The 14,330-nt window shown below is 48.5% G+C and overlaps 1 protein-coding gene across 2 annotated transcripts in view; it reads left to right on the top strand.

Annotated features, from left to right (window-relative positions):
- Positions 1 to 207: 207 nt before the first annotated feature.
- Positions 208 to 14,330, top strand: part of NFE2L2 (NFE2 like bZIP transcription factor 2) — a 33,636-nt gene continuing 19,513 nt past the window's right edge. The window contains exon 1 of one of the 2 annotated variants that reach the window (XM_004577026.4): positions 208 to 393. In XM_004577026.4, coding sequence (XP_004577083.2) covers positions 349 to 393 — 45 coding nt within the window. In that variant the 5' untranslated portion in view covers positions 208 to 348. The remainder of the gene's footprint in view (positions 394 to 14,330) is intronic. The other variant, XM_058664672.1, reaches the window with a different exon arrangement.

The raw sequence follows: 14,330 nt of genomic DNA, 5'->3' as shown, positions 1-14,330 counted from the left end.
TCTGCATCCCGCCCGCCGGGACCTCAGCCGGCCGCCGCCCGGACCCGCTGCTGGCCTCTTGCGTCAGCCACGGCGGGGGTGGGGAGTTTTGGGCAGCGCAACCCACGCGGCCGGCCCCAGAAGGAAGGGCCCCGGCTCTCGCCCCGCCCTCGGGGAGGAGGAGGAGGCGGGAGGCGGAGCGGCCCGAGCCCTGCCGGGGACTCGGGTCGTGTCGCTGAGCAGCAAGTGCCCGGGATCCCGGAGGAGCCTCCGCCAGCGCCGCGAGTGCCGCCCTGTCCGCGCCGCGCCTCTGCAGCCGGGACAGGGTCGCCGTCGGGAAGCCTCAGTACCGGGTTCCCCTGACTCAGCATGATGGACTTGGAGCTGCCGCCGTCGGGACTACAGTCCCAGCAGGTGCTGCCCGGGGCCGCGGGACCCCCTGGGATGAATGCCGGGACTGGGACTGGGGCTGGGGCGCCCAAGGCAGCGCGGCCAGGGAGGGACAGCTGGCCCCAGGACTGCAGCCGCTGCGTTTGCGCCGAGTCTGGGCAAGAAGGGACTGACCGCGAGGGGCGTGGGGTCCGGACCCACATTGTGCCCGCGGCCCTCGAAGGCGACTAGTTTGGGGAGACACTCGGGTGTTGGCGCCCGCTCGGGATCGCAGAACGGGTCCCTCTGCGCCCTGATCCGCTCCCCTCCCACGGAGATGGGACGCGGGGGACACCGGGAGGCTCCCCGAGTCTGTATGGTTCCAGAGGCGACTCGGCAGCCTGGCCAGAAGGGGTGGACGCTGGCGGTCCGAGCCGGCGCGGACCGGCCCTTCCGGGGCCGTGCGGCTCCCCCGCCTCGGAGCCGGCAAAAATGTGCCTAGTCACGGGGCCGCTCTCGGGGGAGCTGAGGTCTCCTCCGGGCTGGATCCGGGAGCCCCTCCTGGCCGCCTGCCTTCGACCCCGGGGGCCCCCGGAGCTCCGCGGGCGCGGGTGGCGGCGGGGCGCGTCCATCCCTCTGCGCCGTCCGTGCATGCTTCTTCGCGAAGTAATCAATCGGGCAGTCCATCGGCTCACTCTTTGGCAGTCGCGAGCCGCAAGCCCAGCCCTCCTGGGGGAGGAGGAAGTCACGAAATACCCTGGGCACCCTCCTGCCTCGACGTGCGAGGGCTCAGAGAGCCGACCTGCGCTCTGCCCCGGGGAGCAGCTGGTGCTGGGGACTCGAGCTTGGCCCCTAGCAACGCGGCAGGAAGTGCGGGAGGGGGAGTCGGGGTCTGCGGCTGAGAGTGGGCCGCGCCCCGGCTGCGGGTTCCGGGCGCGGTTGGTCGCGGCGGCTCGCGCCGCGTGGTGGCCTCGGCTGTCACGGCGGCCCTCAGTTGGCCCTTTCCTGCTCCGTAGCGTGCAAACCCCGCGCGCCCCGGCCAAGGGACAAGTTGGAGCTGTTGATCCTGTTGCGCAATTGTTATTTTCCCCCGGGCGGCTTTGTCTTTGGAATAAGCGTTTCAGAATTGCAATTCCGAAATGTTTAAGGCAGGATTTTCTGTTCTGTGCTCTCAAGGGTAAGAGTGGCGGGCGTAGATTAGGATTTCTGCTCCTCTTAGGCTGTTAAAGTTTTTTTTTTTTTTTTTTTAACTTGAGCTATTATTTCTGCCTCGGGTGCTTTATCTGGTTTTCTTTTTCTGTTTGAGAATTAGCTGCATTTTCTTAGCGTGTTCTCCCCTCTTGTAAGTGCAGGGGGTGGCACACTTATGTTTCATAATACTTTATTAGCGAGTTTTGTAAATTGTTCTAAAACTGAAAAAAGTTTCTGTTCATACATTGTAGGAGCTTTTCAAGGAGCCGACATTTATGTTTTCATCTTTTTTTGTTTGGTTGGTTATTAGGTTTTTTTAAAAAAAACTATTCCTGGCAGTATGCTAATTGATAGGTGCAGTAAATATGTTTCTGTACTAATGAACGCCCAGTTTTAGACCGATCTCCAAGATCTAATGTAAGGGTTTGAGTGACTGATAGTGTATCGTACTTAAAAGCTGCTTGTTTTGAAATTTGCCCCAGTAATGACTGAGGTCGTCATCTCCTGGTTCCTTCTAGAATGAAGCAGCAGTTTATCCTTTCTGACTTCCTTCTTTTAAACTGTAATTTATACTGAAGCTAGTTTGACCAAAGAATATAGGATGCAAATAAACTTTGGTCTCTGTCTCGGCTGTACAGTATTGCTTTCCACACAAAAGTGCGTAAAATGTGGCTGCTGTTCTTTCTCAAATACGAATTTCTCACTGCTGATGCGAATTTCTCACTGCTGTGCCACCAAAACTAGGTGCCATTTCACTGTTGTCATCAGACATCAGTTTGTGTCTGTAAAGGTGGTGAGAAAAACAAATGGAGCGAAGTTTACCATCTATTTCATGCCTGCAACTATGAGTTGTATAAAATCATCATTTGTAGTCTCCCCCGCCAAAAATTGGAAGGATCCAAAAGTTTCTTTGACCTTTTCCCACAGAAAGTTAGGCCAGCTTTGGCCTGGAGGATATGTCAGTGAGCAGGGCAGGGGGGAGAGCCAGACTCTATCTTCTCTCCCTGAAAGCAGCATCCATTAGTTTCCTCAAGGGTGTCTTGGAGAGATAAAGGAACTTTCGTAGATGAGGGATACAGTCGATCTTCAGCATTAAGATTATGTTTCAGAGACGAAGAAAAATAGAACAGGCCTCTGGTCTCCTGAAGGAGTGTCAAGCAGAGAACAGGTTGATTTTAGATCCGTGAGACATTTCTTGAGAGGTTGTGGAAGCAGCATCTAGGAGGATGGATGCATGGCTCAGGGCAGCCTTTCCGCATTGAAAGTTATTTAGGCCAGCGGATGTGTGGCCAAGCAGTGAGATGCCTCCGCTCAGGATGCCTGCTTGCGCCTCACAGGGCCTGGGTTGTCAGGCTCAGCACCTGCTAATACACACCCTGGGATACAGCAGGTGATGGTTGGAGCAGACACCCAGAGTGGCCTAGATTGAGTTCCCACCTCTAGGCTTTGGTGTCCTGACCAAATCCATTTAAACGGGGTTTTGCATAAATAAATGTCCTCTCATTTTGCCTTGAACCTGAGTTAATTGCGAGTAAGCAGGTGGAATTTGCATGAAGATGGTAATAGTTGAGTTATTGAGCGCTTCCCTGCATGTGGGGATAATGGGCTAATTGCTTCACGTTTGTATTTTCACAGTAACCCCAGGCAAAATATTACCATCTCCAGCTTCCATGTTAGGAAAAAGATCCCCGCTGAGTGACCAGTCAAACCTAAGTAATACTTACTTACACCAGCTCGGTTGGTTAAACCTCAACACCTTTTTTTTTTTTTTTTTTTTAAGATTTATTTAATTTTTATTGGAAAGTTAGATATACAAAAAGATCTTCCGTCCGATGAATCACTCCTCAAGTGAGCACAAAGACTGGTGCTATGCCAGTCCGAAACCAAGAGCCAGGAACTTCTTTCCTGGTCTCCCACACACCCGTGCAGGGTCCCAAGACTTTGGGCCGTCCTCGACTGCTTTCTGAGGCCACAAGCAGAGAGCTGGATGGGAAGTGGAGCTGCCGGGATTAGAACCGGCGCCCATATGGGATCCCGGGGCATTCAAGGCGAGGACTCTAGCCGCTAGGCCATGCCACCGGGCCCTAAACCTCAACACCTTTTAAAAAGAGGGTAAATTGGGGTCAGGGACTGTAGGCAGGAAAATGCATTTCCCATGTTCCAAGAGGGAAGACGTAGACCTGGTGGAATTAATGTACAGAGCTGGGAAATAACACAGTAGTTGAAATCCAGGGATTTCAGTAGTCACAGAGCTGCAGCCTCTTGTTTCTAGGAGCACAGTTAAGTCTGTTAGCTTCTGGGGCTCCTTTGCCTTGGTTTGCGCTACTAGTTGGCACAGTTTCCTGTTCCACTGGCTCTTTTTATCTTGAAGCAGGCGTCCAAGTGGGTGGCAGGCCTGGTAGTTAGAATGCCCACATCCTACACTGCAAATCCCCAGGCTGATCCCTCGCTCCAGCTTCCCGGCTCCAGCTTTCTGCTAATGAGGACCCTGGGAGGCAGCAGGTGGTGGCTCTGGTGATTGGGTTCCTCGCATAAGCTCCATTGTTTTGTCCCTGACTCAGCCCTGGCTGCTGAGGGCTGGTTGGCTGGTGAACCTATGGATGGGAGATCTCTGCGTCTCTGCCTTGCAAACAAGAGAAAATAAAAAAACCAAAAAGTGGTAATAGTAAAATAATACAAAAGCACGGTTGGTAGTGAACGTGGTGAAGAACATTGCCAGGGTTAAAAGCACTTGAAGGAAAGTGGAGAGAATGGAGTGGGTGGGTGCTATCTGAAGATGGGCAGCTAGCAGAAACCTGTCAGCTCAAATTCCACACTAATCCCCTGTTTGGGCACTTGTGAATGGAGGCCAGCAGAAGGGCTCAAGTCTGTCTCATTGAAGCTTACCTGTGGCTTTGGGAATAGTATCTTTCAAACTCACAGAGCACCTTATTTCTAAGTCCTGGTTGTTGAACAAATGTTTTTGTCCTATTTGTCTGAATTAAGTATGCTGCAGGAGTTTTCAGAATCTGATAGGTAATTTGTCTAGGTTTATGTAAACCCCAGGGTTTAAGTACATGGCACGGACACTTCTGAAAGGTCATAAGTCCATTGAGTACCAGGGTATAGGAGATTAAGTTTACGGCCTAATAATGATTAACCTGTTTGTCCTTGTCTATGGCAATAAGACTGAATATTTATCTTACATTTTCTATAAGATGGAGAATAGAGCTTTCATCCTGATAATCTGATTTCCAGGAGTTATCAAGATTTTATTGCCACTTGCTTTTAAATAAGTGCCAACACATATTTGTTCAGCCGGCTTCAGGGTTGGCATTGTAGTATAATGGGCTAAGCTTTCACCTGTGAGGCCGGTATCCCACGTGGGCACTGGTTCAAGTCCCAACTGCTTCACTTCTGATTCCGACTAATGCACTTGGGAAAGCAGTGGAGGGTGGCTCAAGTGCTTGAGTGGAGTTCCTGGTTGCTAAGTTCAGCCTGATGTAACCCCAGCTATTAGATCCACTGGGGGGTGAAACCAGTAGACCAACGATCTCTCTGCCCTCCTTTATCCCCCCACCCTTGGTTTCCCTGCCTTTCAAATATATAATAAATCTTTAAAGCGGGGGCGGGGGGTGAGGTGGAAGTGTTTCAAGATGCTGGCTAAGGCTTCTTTAGTCGATAATGATATGTTTCCTGGAAGCCAAAGGGAAATATATGTTCAAATATGTAATTATTACATTCCCAGGTTGTGGTGGAGAAATATGAGTGGAATTCTTCCACTAATCCTTTCTAGTTGAAACACTGCCTGTTGAAAGTTGAAGTTTTCTTGCTCTAGCCCCTGCCATAATAAACACTTCCCGACTGTCAGTGAGAAGAATTTTAAGAACTCTAAGCGTGGGAAGCACTTGTAACCATTTTCACAGAATCTGCACTGTAATACCTGGGTGTCACACAGCCTTCTGATTGAGAGACATTGTGGATGTGAGTATGTGAGTTTCTTTGACCCAAACTGTGGCATCAAGATCGCTCCAGGATGTAGGTGGGATTTGGAACACCAAGTCCACCTTTCCAGGGCCCTGATGGATATTGATTCTTGATACTCATTACTGTATCAACAACCTGTATTTCTTGGCTGTGCCAAGTCCTCCTTTCTTCTTCATAAGCTTGGCAGTTGAGATTTTGGGGCATATGGTAGCAGTAGCATGCATGCCAATAGCATCAAAACTATTGCTTCCTTACATTGGAGAGGAAAAAATGGGAAAGAAACCGGGCGCATTATATCTCTTTGGCTTTACTGCCTCCGTCCGAGTGTATAGCTATTGTCTTCTGTATTGCTTCAGCGACTCCCTTTAACAGCCATTAAAACAGCCTCCCTCCTCACCAAGGGCTGCTAGAAGAACCTGCCAGCCAGCTCCAGTCGCCCTGTCCATTGCCCGTTTGACAGGGTGCTGTACTAGTCTTCAACATTAGGAAATTCTGTGAACATCTCCCTCCCGTGGCTTTATGTTCAAGAATGCAGTATCTTCTTATTTTGCTCATTCTTAGGAGTTTTGTGTTGAGTGATGTACATGTTAAGTATCTAAAGTACCTCAAAGTACCTTTCCTGCCAAAATTGTGGCTTATGGTCAGAGTGGGTTAGTACGCCCCTGGTTAGTGTGAGAGAAATGACACGAACTTGGGAGTAGTGTTGACTGGATAGATTTAGGGGGCCATCCACTAAGAGCTAGGGGATTTTGCCTGACAGTCTTCTGCTGTAGCACAAGGTCATGATGTTGTACCTGGATGCAGAATCCAACCTGCTGCCAGCCTAAAGAATTAGGCTAGAGGGAAAAGAAGATCGTCCTTTTTGGCCTGCCAAGAGGTTGGCTGTGATGTTGGGGTTCCTGAGCAACAACCGAGCACCTGTGCTTTTAATTGGTTTGTTTTGCAGTCCTGGAGCCAGGGAGCCTTCTATCGTTAGAAAGTAGTGAAGAACCATGAATTTTTTTCACCGAACAACAACAACAAAAAACCCAACAAACAAACAAACTTTTTTTAAACCATCAAAATCCTGGAAATAAAGCCACCAAAAATAAAAACTATCATAAAAAAGCCCAAGTTTTTGTTCCTGGTAATTTTCAGTGAAACATGTTGAAATGTGTGTTGAAGGTTGGAATTTGGTGTGTCATGAGTAAGATATTCCTTGAGACACCCACATCCCAGAGTGGAGTGCTTGGGTTCAGGTCTCAGCTCAGCTTCCGATTCTGGCTTCCTACTAATCTGCACTCTGAGAGGCAGCTGAGAGTGGCTCAAGTATTGGGGTCCCTGCCACCCATGTGGGAGACCACACAGTGGAGTTCCTGGCTCCTGGCCTCAGCCTGACCCAGCCCTAGCTATTGTGACTGTTTGAGAAGTGAACCAGCAGATGAAAGAACTCTCTCTTTTTAGATATATAACTAGACATAGATACAGATGTGGATATAGATGTGGATATAACCATATCTTTCAAATAAATTATTAAGTTTAAAAAAGATATGTTGATATACCAACAACCAAGGATGACCAGGACTGGTGCAGCCCGAGCTGATGATGTCCTCCTACTGTCCATGTGGTGATGCTTTCCTGCTGTTCCCACACTGAGGCCAGGACCCAGAACCAGGTTTATTCTTAATGGTTCAGAGACACAGCTTTAAACTAAACTGGCAACTTCGTCATGAGGCTGCATATTTGGGGGAGTTTTTGGAACAGTGATTTCTAAGGTGTGACCCTTGGGCAGGAAAATGGGGCCAGGATGGGGGAAAGGCATATTAGGAAAAAGTGGGAGGGACTTTGCATCTCTCCCTATTGAACCTGATCAATTACTACCTCTCCTCTCCAGAGAGATGTGGGTGGCGGTGACTCTGCTGGTGAGAGACTGTTGTCTCCTTCCATCTTTTTCCCGCAGGATTCTGGGACTCTGGGAGAATGTGGCTCTTCTGTCCCTCATGTTTGCTGGGTTCCCTGATAATCCAAAGTTCATTTGTGGTGTAACACTTTAGTGATTGTGTGTGTGTGTGTGTGTGTGCGCGCACATGTGTGCGTGCGCAAAGAAAGATATGAGTGGGAGCTAAGAGGTGCCAGTGTCGTGGGACAGAGGGTTAAGCTGCTCAGTGCTGGCATCCTGTGTTGGATCACCTGCTCCAGGCCTGGCTGCTGTGCTTCTGATCTGTCTCCGTGCTAATGCCACCTGCAAAAGCAGCAGAGAATGCCCTAAATGTTGTGCCCCTGCTACATGTGTAAGAGACCTGGATGGAGTTCCAGGTTCCCAGCTTCAGCCCGGCTCAGCCCTGGCCATAGTACCCATTTAGAGGAGCAAACCAGCAGATGGAAAGATCTCTCTCTCTCTCCCTCCCTCTCAAACACACACGGATTTCCAAATAAGCACATCTTGTGGCAGGAGGGAGGAGAGGGAGGAGAAGAAGGAGAGTTGAAACCAACTTTCATTGCAGTCCTTCATTTTAGCCCACTCGCTCTGCTGTGTGGTCAGGAGCAGCCTGTGGTGCCACAGGATGACTGAATGTAGTTAGTCATTCCTGGCTATGCACAGGGCACTGGTTTCCAGAAATCCTGGCAGACACTGGAATGTGAGAATGCTCCTTAAGTGACAGAAGATGGTGGGTATTTGCCCATGACCTAATGTCAGGATTGATTGAACATACAGCAAGAAGATGCTTAACGGAGAAATGATTTTATTAAACTACACCGCAGCCATCATCCATGCTTTTAGGATGACACACCTTGTCTAAGAACATAGAGACTTTCATATCCCAAAAGGCCAGGGTGTCAAAGCTCTTGTTACAAAGGCCAGGGTAGGCAAGCTTTTGTTCATCACTGTCTGGAAGGAAACTAACAGTTTCTAGGGTTAGTTTTTTTATGTTAATTAAAGCAAAAGGGAAGAGCACCATAGCCAGCCTGAACAAAGGGAGAGCAGAAGAGAAAGCCTTGGGGTTAGGGGGGCCTTCCATAATTTACAACCATCTGGAGACTTTTAGGAGAGATAGCATTGGGACTTGGTTGCTCCCAGATAAACCATCACACCAGGTGTTCCTGGCTTGTGATAAGCCTCTAGTCCACTGACCCTCAGCCCCTTCAACCTAGGCACATCTGCTCAGATGCTCACACCATTTCTAGGTTTCTTATAGTACCTGATATAATGTGAATGTCCGGTAAATGGTTTCTAAACCATACCGTTAGAAAATAATGATGGGGAAAAGGTCTACTTGTTTAGTACACATGAGACTTTTTTCAAGTTTTCACCTTGTGGTTGGCTGGATACAAGAAGAAAACTTGGGAGTGTGGAGGGCTGGCTGACTGTACGGGCGGAACTGACAGTTTCCTGGGGAAGAAATAGGGGGTAGGTATGGGAAGTAGCATTTATCAAAATTTGCCAGCACTGTCCTCGCCCCTAATATGTTCACCTACTTGATCTTGTCTGTGAATTCTATGGAGTCACCATATTATGAAAAAAAGGTTAAGCCTTTATCCAGTGCTACAGGCTAGCAGGTGGCAGAGTGGGGAATTTCTTTTTTAAAAAATTTTTTGAAAGGCAGAGAGAGATGGCTGGGATGACTGAAGCTGTGCAGGCTGAAGCTAGGCGCCTGGAGCTTCGTCAGGGTCTTGCACATGGGTGGCAGGGGCCCAGGCACATGGGCTGTCTAAGGCTGGGGGAAGTGGAGCAGTGTTGTCCACATGGGATGGCGGTGGCACAGGCAGCAGCGTTGTGTGCTCTGCCACAGTGCCAGCTCCAGAGCAGGGCTTGTGAATTTCCATAATCCACCTCCCACCCCATTGCCTGCGTGACACCTTCACTCTTTCTTTTCTTGTCTAATGACTGTGGGTGCTGTTAGATGCTGTGGAGTGAGGGACACCTGTATGAAGATGCTCAGGCCGCATTCACAAAGGGGGTGCTGTGAACATTAGGATTTCTGTTCCAAGCAGCTGGTCCCATGTCACAGGGTGATTATCACCACTGTAACAATCAAATGCCCCCATCCCTAACCCTGTGCAGTCCAAATACAGCTGGTGTAACCACCGTGCTGCCTTGACTGCAGGAGCTGATTTGTAGATGAGATTTATCTGCTTGTTCTCAAAAAAAAAAAAATTTTTTTTCCTGAATATTGGCTAGCTTATTTCCAGTCGGGAAGCCCATCATTCCCTCCTACTCGTAGACAGCAGCCTGGATACACCTTTTATTTATTTATTCATCTTAAAAATGTATTTAATTTTATTTGAAAGGCAGACCAGAGTTGCAGAGAGATGGAAAGAGAGAAAGATCTTCCATCCACTGGTTCACTCCTCAGTTGGCTGTGATTTGCTGGAGCTGAGCTAATCTGAAGCCAGGAGCTTCCTCCAGGTCTCCCATGTGGATGCAGGGTTCCAAGGTCCTGTGCCATCCTCCACTGCTTTCCCAGGTCACAAGCAGGGAGCTAGATGGGAAGTGGAGCCGTCAGGATATGAGCCGGTGCCCCTAGGGGATCCCAGCACTAGCAAAGTGAGGATTTGACCATTGAGCAATTGCGCCCGGCCCTACACCTTTCATTCTTAAGGAAAGGAGGATTGGAAGAAGAGATCAGAGAGAGGCATGTTACATGATGTGGTAATGCTTGCCACCGATAGCTACCGTTTCTCAAGCCAACAGCTGCGAGGCGTGGGTCCTAGGAAGATAAACATACCTGTGGTTTTAATTGTGAAGGAGACAATGTGGGAGTCATATGGCTTTTCTCGCAGCTGGCCACCTTTTGAAGGAAACAGGAAGAGAAGCAACTGTATGTTGGTAGCTTAGTGCTGTGGGAAAAATGTCTAGGATTTGAGAGCGCAATCGGCTCATCTGCTTGTCATGTTTCTGACCTCAGCCTGAGGGAAATAGTGTCTTCTAAGGAAAATACACCAAGAGGTTACATCGCTTGCTTGGATTATTATCAAGATTGCAAAATTCTTTAGTAGATACTTCAAGATAGTCTCACATCAGTTCTTAAGAAAAATGAATTTCTTGACTCAAACGAATGTGTAGTAACAGTTCTGAAGACGTAATATTTTATTTCTAGTAGAGTGCTCCAGAAGTAATTTTCAAGTATTGCTTCTAGAAAATCAGCTAACTAGTTTTTCTCTCTGGCAGTTGGGTCATTCATGATGTTAGGCATGACGTCTGTGCTGCTACTTGTGTAGTTTACCTTCTTTAACCCCTTGTAGTTGAGGTATATGAGGAAAATACTGAGTTCTGGGCCTAAAAAATGTACATAATAATCATGATGGTGATGCACATGTAGTCATTTGACAGATATTGGGGAAAATCCCAGGTATGGGGTTGTTCTATTGTTCTAGAACACTGGAGCAAATGTCCTTCAATGACATCTGTTTTTGAAATTGCCTCTTTTACATAGTCAATCGTTTCGGTAGTTTGTGTACCTGGATTACAAGGAGTGTTTTCTATCATAATTAGTGTAAGTTTTCTTATCTTTTATCTCCTTTACCTGGAGTGTGAGTTCTTCTAGGGTGTGTTTTGTATTTTAGCACATTTTTGTAGCTCTCAGGTCCAGCGCCATGCCTGGTGCTTAATTAAGAATTGTTCAAGGGCTTGGCATGGTAACCTAGCTGCTTAAGTCTTCACTTTGCATGCGCCGGGATCCCATATGGGCACTGGTTCATACCCCAGCTGCCCTGCTTTCCATCCAGCTCCCTGCTTGTGGCTTGAGAAAGCAGTCAAGGATGGCCCAAAGCCTTGGGATCCTGCACCCACATTGGGAGACCCAGAAGAAGCTCCTAGCTCCTGGCTTCGGATCGGCTCAGCTCTGGCCGTTTGTGGCCACTTGGGAAGTGAATCATCAGGCGGAAGATCTTCCTCTCTGTCTCTCCTCTCTGTATATCTGACTTTAAATAAAAATAAACAAAACTATTGAAAAATAAAAAAGAGTTGTTCAAGAAATGTGAGACTGGGTCCCTCAAGTGCCTTCTAGGATCCTGAAATGAATGCAGTCTGTGATACATGAAAGAGCCTGGCAGTGCACCTGGGAAAATGTCACTTCCAATTGAGGTACTCAGAGAGGACATCCTGGAGGAAGTGGCTTTGCTGGGTTTTTTGTTTTGTTTTGGTTTGGTTTTTGGTTTTTTTGGGAGGGGGGTGTTAAGTGATTCGTTTTGTCTGAAAGGGAGAGTGAGCCCAGAAAGTGCTGCCGTCCCTGGATTACTTTCCAGATGCCTGCAACAGTGAGGGCACAGACTGGACCAGGCTGAAGCCAGGAACCTGGAACTCTATACAGGTCCCGCACATGGTGGCTGAGAGCCAACCACTTGGCCCATCACCAGCTGTCTTTCAGGGTACACCTTAGCAGGAAGCTTGAACTGGGAGTGGAGCCAAGACTCAAACTGTCTCAAACAGTGTCTTAACGTCTGGGTCAGATACCTGAGGAGACATTTTAACCAGAAGTCTTTTAAGTGTAGGTTTTATTTGGCTTAGGTTTCAGTTGGAAGCCCCATGAATGGTGCTGGCAGAGAACTGAAAAGATTACTACCTTTGGGAGGTGGCTTCAAGTTTGTACAAGGCCGTCTGGGGCCACGTGGAAGGTTTTGGGAAGAGCAAGGCACCCAAGCTGAGTGAGGACGGGAAGTCTTGGAGAATGGGGAGATGGGCAGATTGGAGGTGGGGCTGGTGCCATGGTGTCAGTGTGAGCGCTTGTAGTTGTTGCTGGACCATCAGCATGAGTTCAGAGGAACTGTCGCTGGAACTAATGGTTAGCCATTGAAGAAGCGTGTCTTGAGGGCGGGGAGCAGATGGTTCTCCTTGGAGACCCTCACACTGCTCCTGTGTCCTGACAGCACTTTCTGGAGGGATCCTGGGTTTCCCCCACGTGGCCCAGGGAGAGCTACTTTCTTTTTGCTCCTTCTCTTAATAGTTTAGTGTCTTTTAGTCACCGGCAGCAGTCTTGCCCTTGACTCGCCGCCACCATGATGAGCAGTGTTCACCCGGACAGGTGGGCATTTGGCTTTGGGCTTAAGATGCCCTGGTACCTGTGTTCAGTCCCTACCCCTACTCCTGACTGCAGCTTCCTGCTAATGCAGATGCTGGTCGCACAGTGCATTGATTGGGTGGCTGTCACTCATGAGGGCAAGCTGGGCTGGATGCCCTGTCATACCTGGTGAGGTACAGTGCACTCTCCCTTGGTCTAGGTGAAGAATGGGCCTGGAGCAGTTATGTTTACTGGCCCTATAGTGGGACAAACTTCCATTTAATCTCTTGATTGTGGATCATAGAGTTGTCTTATTGTCCTTAGAATTCAGTAAAAAACTGGGTTCAGCATCCAGCACCCAGTACGCATTCAATAAACGATAGCCATGTTTGCCAGCATCATTCTAATCTTTTCCAAAATTAACTTTTATTTATTTTCTGTTTTTATTTGGAAGAGAAAAAGAGAGGCAGATACACTTTCCATCCTCTGGTTTGCTTCCTAAATGTTTACAAGACCCAGGGGTGGGCCTAGCTGAAGCCAGGAGCCCAGAACCTGATCCAGGTCTCACTCATGGGTAAGCAGGGACTCGAGCAATGGAGCCATCACCCAGGGTTCTGCATCAGCAGGAAACTGGAGTTGGGAACAGAACTGGGACTCAAACCCAGGTACTCTGCTTTGGGATGAGGCCATTGCATGTGATTTCTCAGCCTTTGTGCAAACACCCACCCCTGTATTCCTGCCTTGTGAGAGATGCTTGGCTGTGTGAAAATCTGAAATTTCCCTCCTTGAATTCCAACCACGGGACCGCGTAAACATTCCTGCCAGAGTTTAGCTCTTGGCTGTCAACATATCCTGCTCCCACAATCTTCCCTGCACGTGTTCTGGCCTGACTTGAAGGCCTGGTTGGTATGGGCATTGAAGCCCGTAAGAGTAAGCCAACCCACGCTGAGGCTCCCCGCACGCCTATGTTCCTCTGCTGCGTGCCCTGTGCCCTGCAGGGTTGGTAAAGCCTCACACAGAACTCCTTCCCAGACCCACTGCTCCAGCCAGATGTTCTTCCCCTGGTGTATTCTGGGAGCAGGAGTCTGTGGGGACTAGAAGGGCAGTGTGGAAGGCTAACAGCAAGCACAAACGGAGCCGATTCTGGCAGCTTGGTCACCTCTGCCCTCGCTGGTCCCCACCCTTCTTAAAGCCTTAACAATATTTCTTTGCAATGACTACCCCTAAATAACTTTGGCCTTAAAGAAGGAGTAATGAAGAGAAGGGTGATGGGAGAAGATGACACAGCTGAGAATGGTTGACATTGACTGCGCTTTGTTGTTGCTATGCAAACATCTGCCACAGAAACGGGTTATGACCTCACCCTCTATTTTTTACGCGGTGGTTGGACTCGGAGGCTTAAGCAGCGGATTGCGTCTCACAGCTGCTTGGTGTCTGCAACAAGGGTCCACATTATTAATAGTGCTGGTTCCTTGGTCAGGGCTTGTCCTTTCTTTTTTGTTTGTATGGGGTATTCACAGATTTTTTGTTGTTGTTGTTGTTATATAAAAAGCAAATCAACAGGCACTGGGATGGCCGGCTGTTGTGGCCACTTGGGGATGAACCAGTGGAAGAAAGATCTTTCTTTCTCTCCTTCTCTCTGTGTATCTACTTTTCAAATGAAAATGGATAAATTTTTTTTAAAAAAGAGTCCAAATTACTAGTTGGCAGTTGGCAAAAAGAATAGGTACAGAATATTTTCTTTTTATTAAAATATTTATTTATTTTTACTGGAAAGCAGATGTATAGACAGAAGGAGAGACAGAGAGGAATAGCTTCCGTCTGTTAATTCACTCCCCAAGCGGCCAC

This window comes from Ochotona princeps, chromosome 5, assembly GCF_030435755.1.
Source record: "Ochotona princeps isolate mOchPri1 chromosome 5, mOchPri1.hap1, whole genome shotgun sequence".
In the NCBI taxonomy this organism is placed as follows: Eukaryota; Metazoa; Chordata; class Mammalia; order Lagomorpha; family Ochotonidae; genus Ochotona; species Ochotona princeps.
Note: the sequence above shows the minus strand (reverse complement) of the source record. Positions and strands in the feature narration are given on the sequence as shown.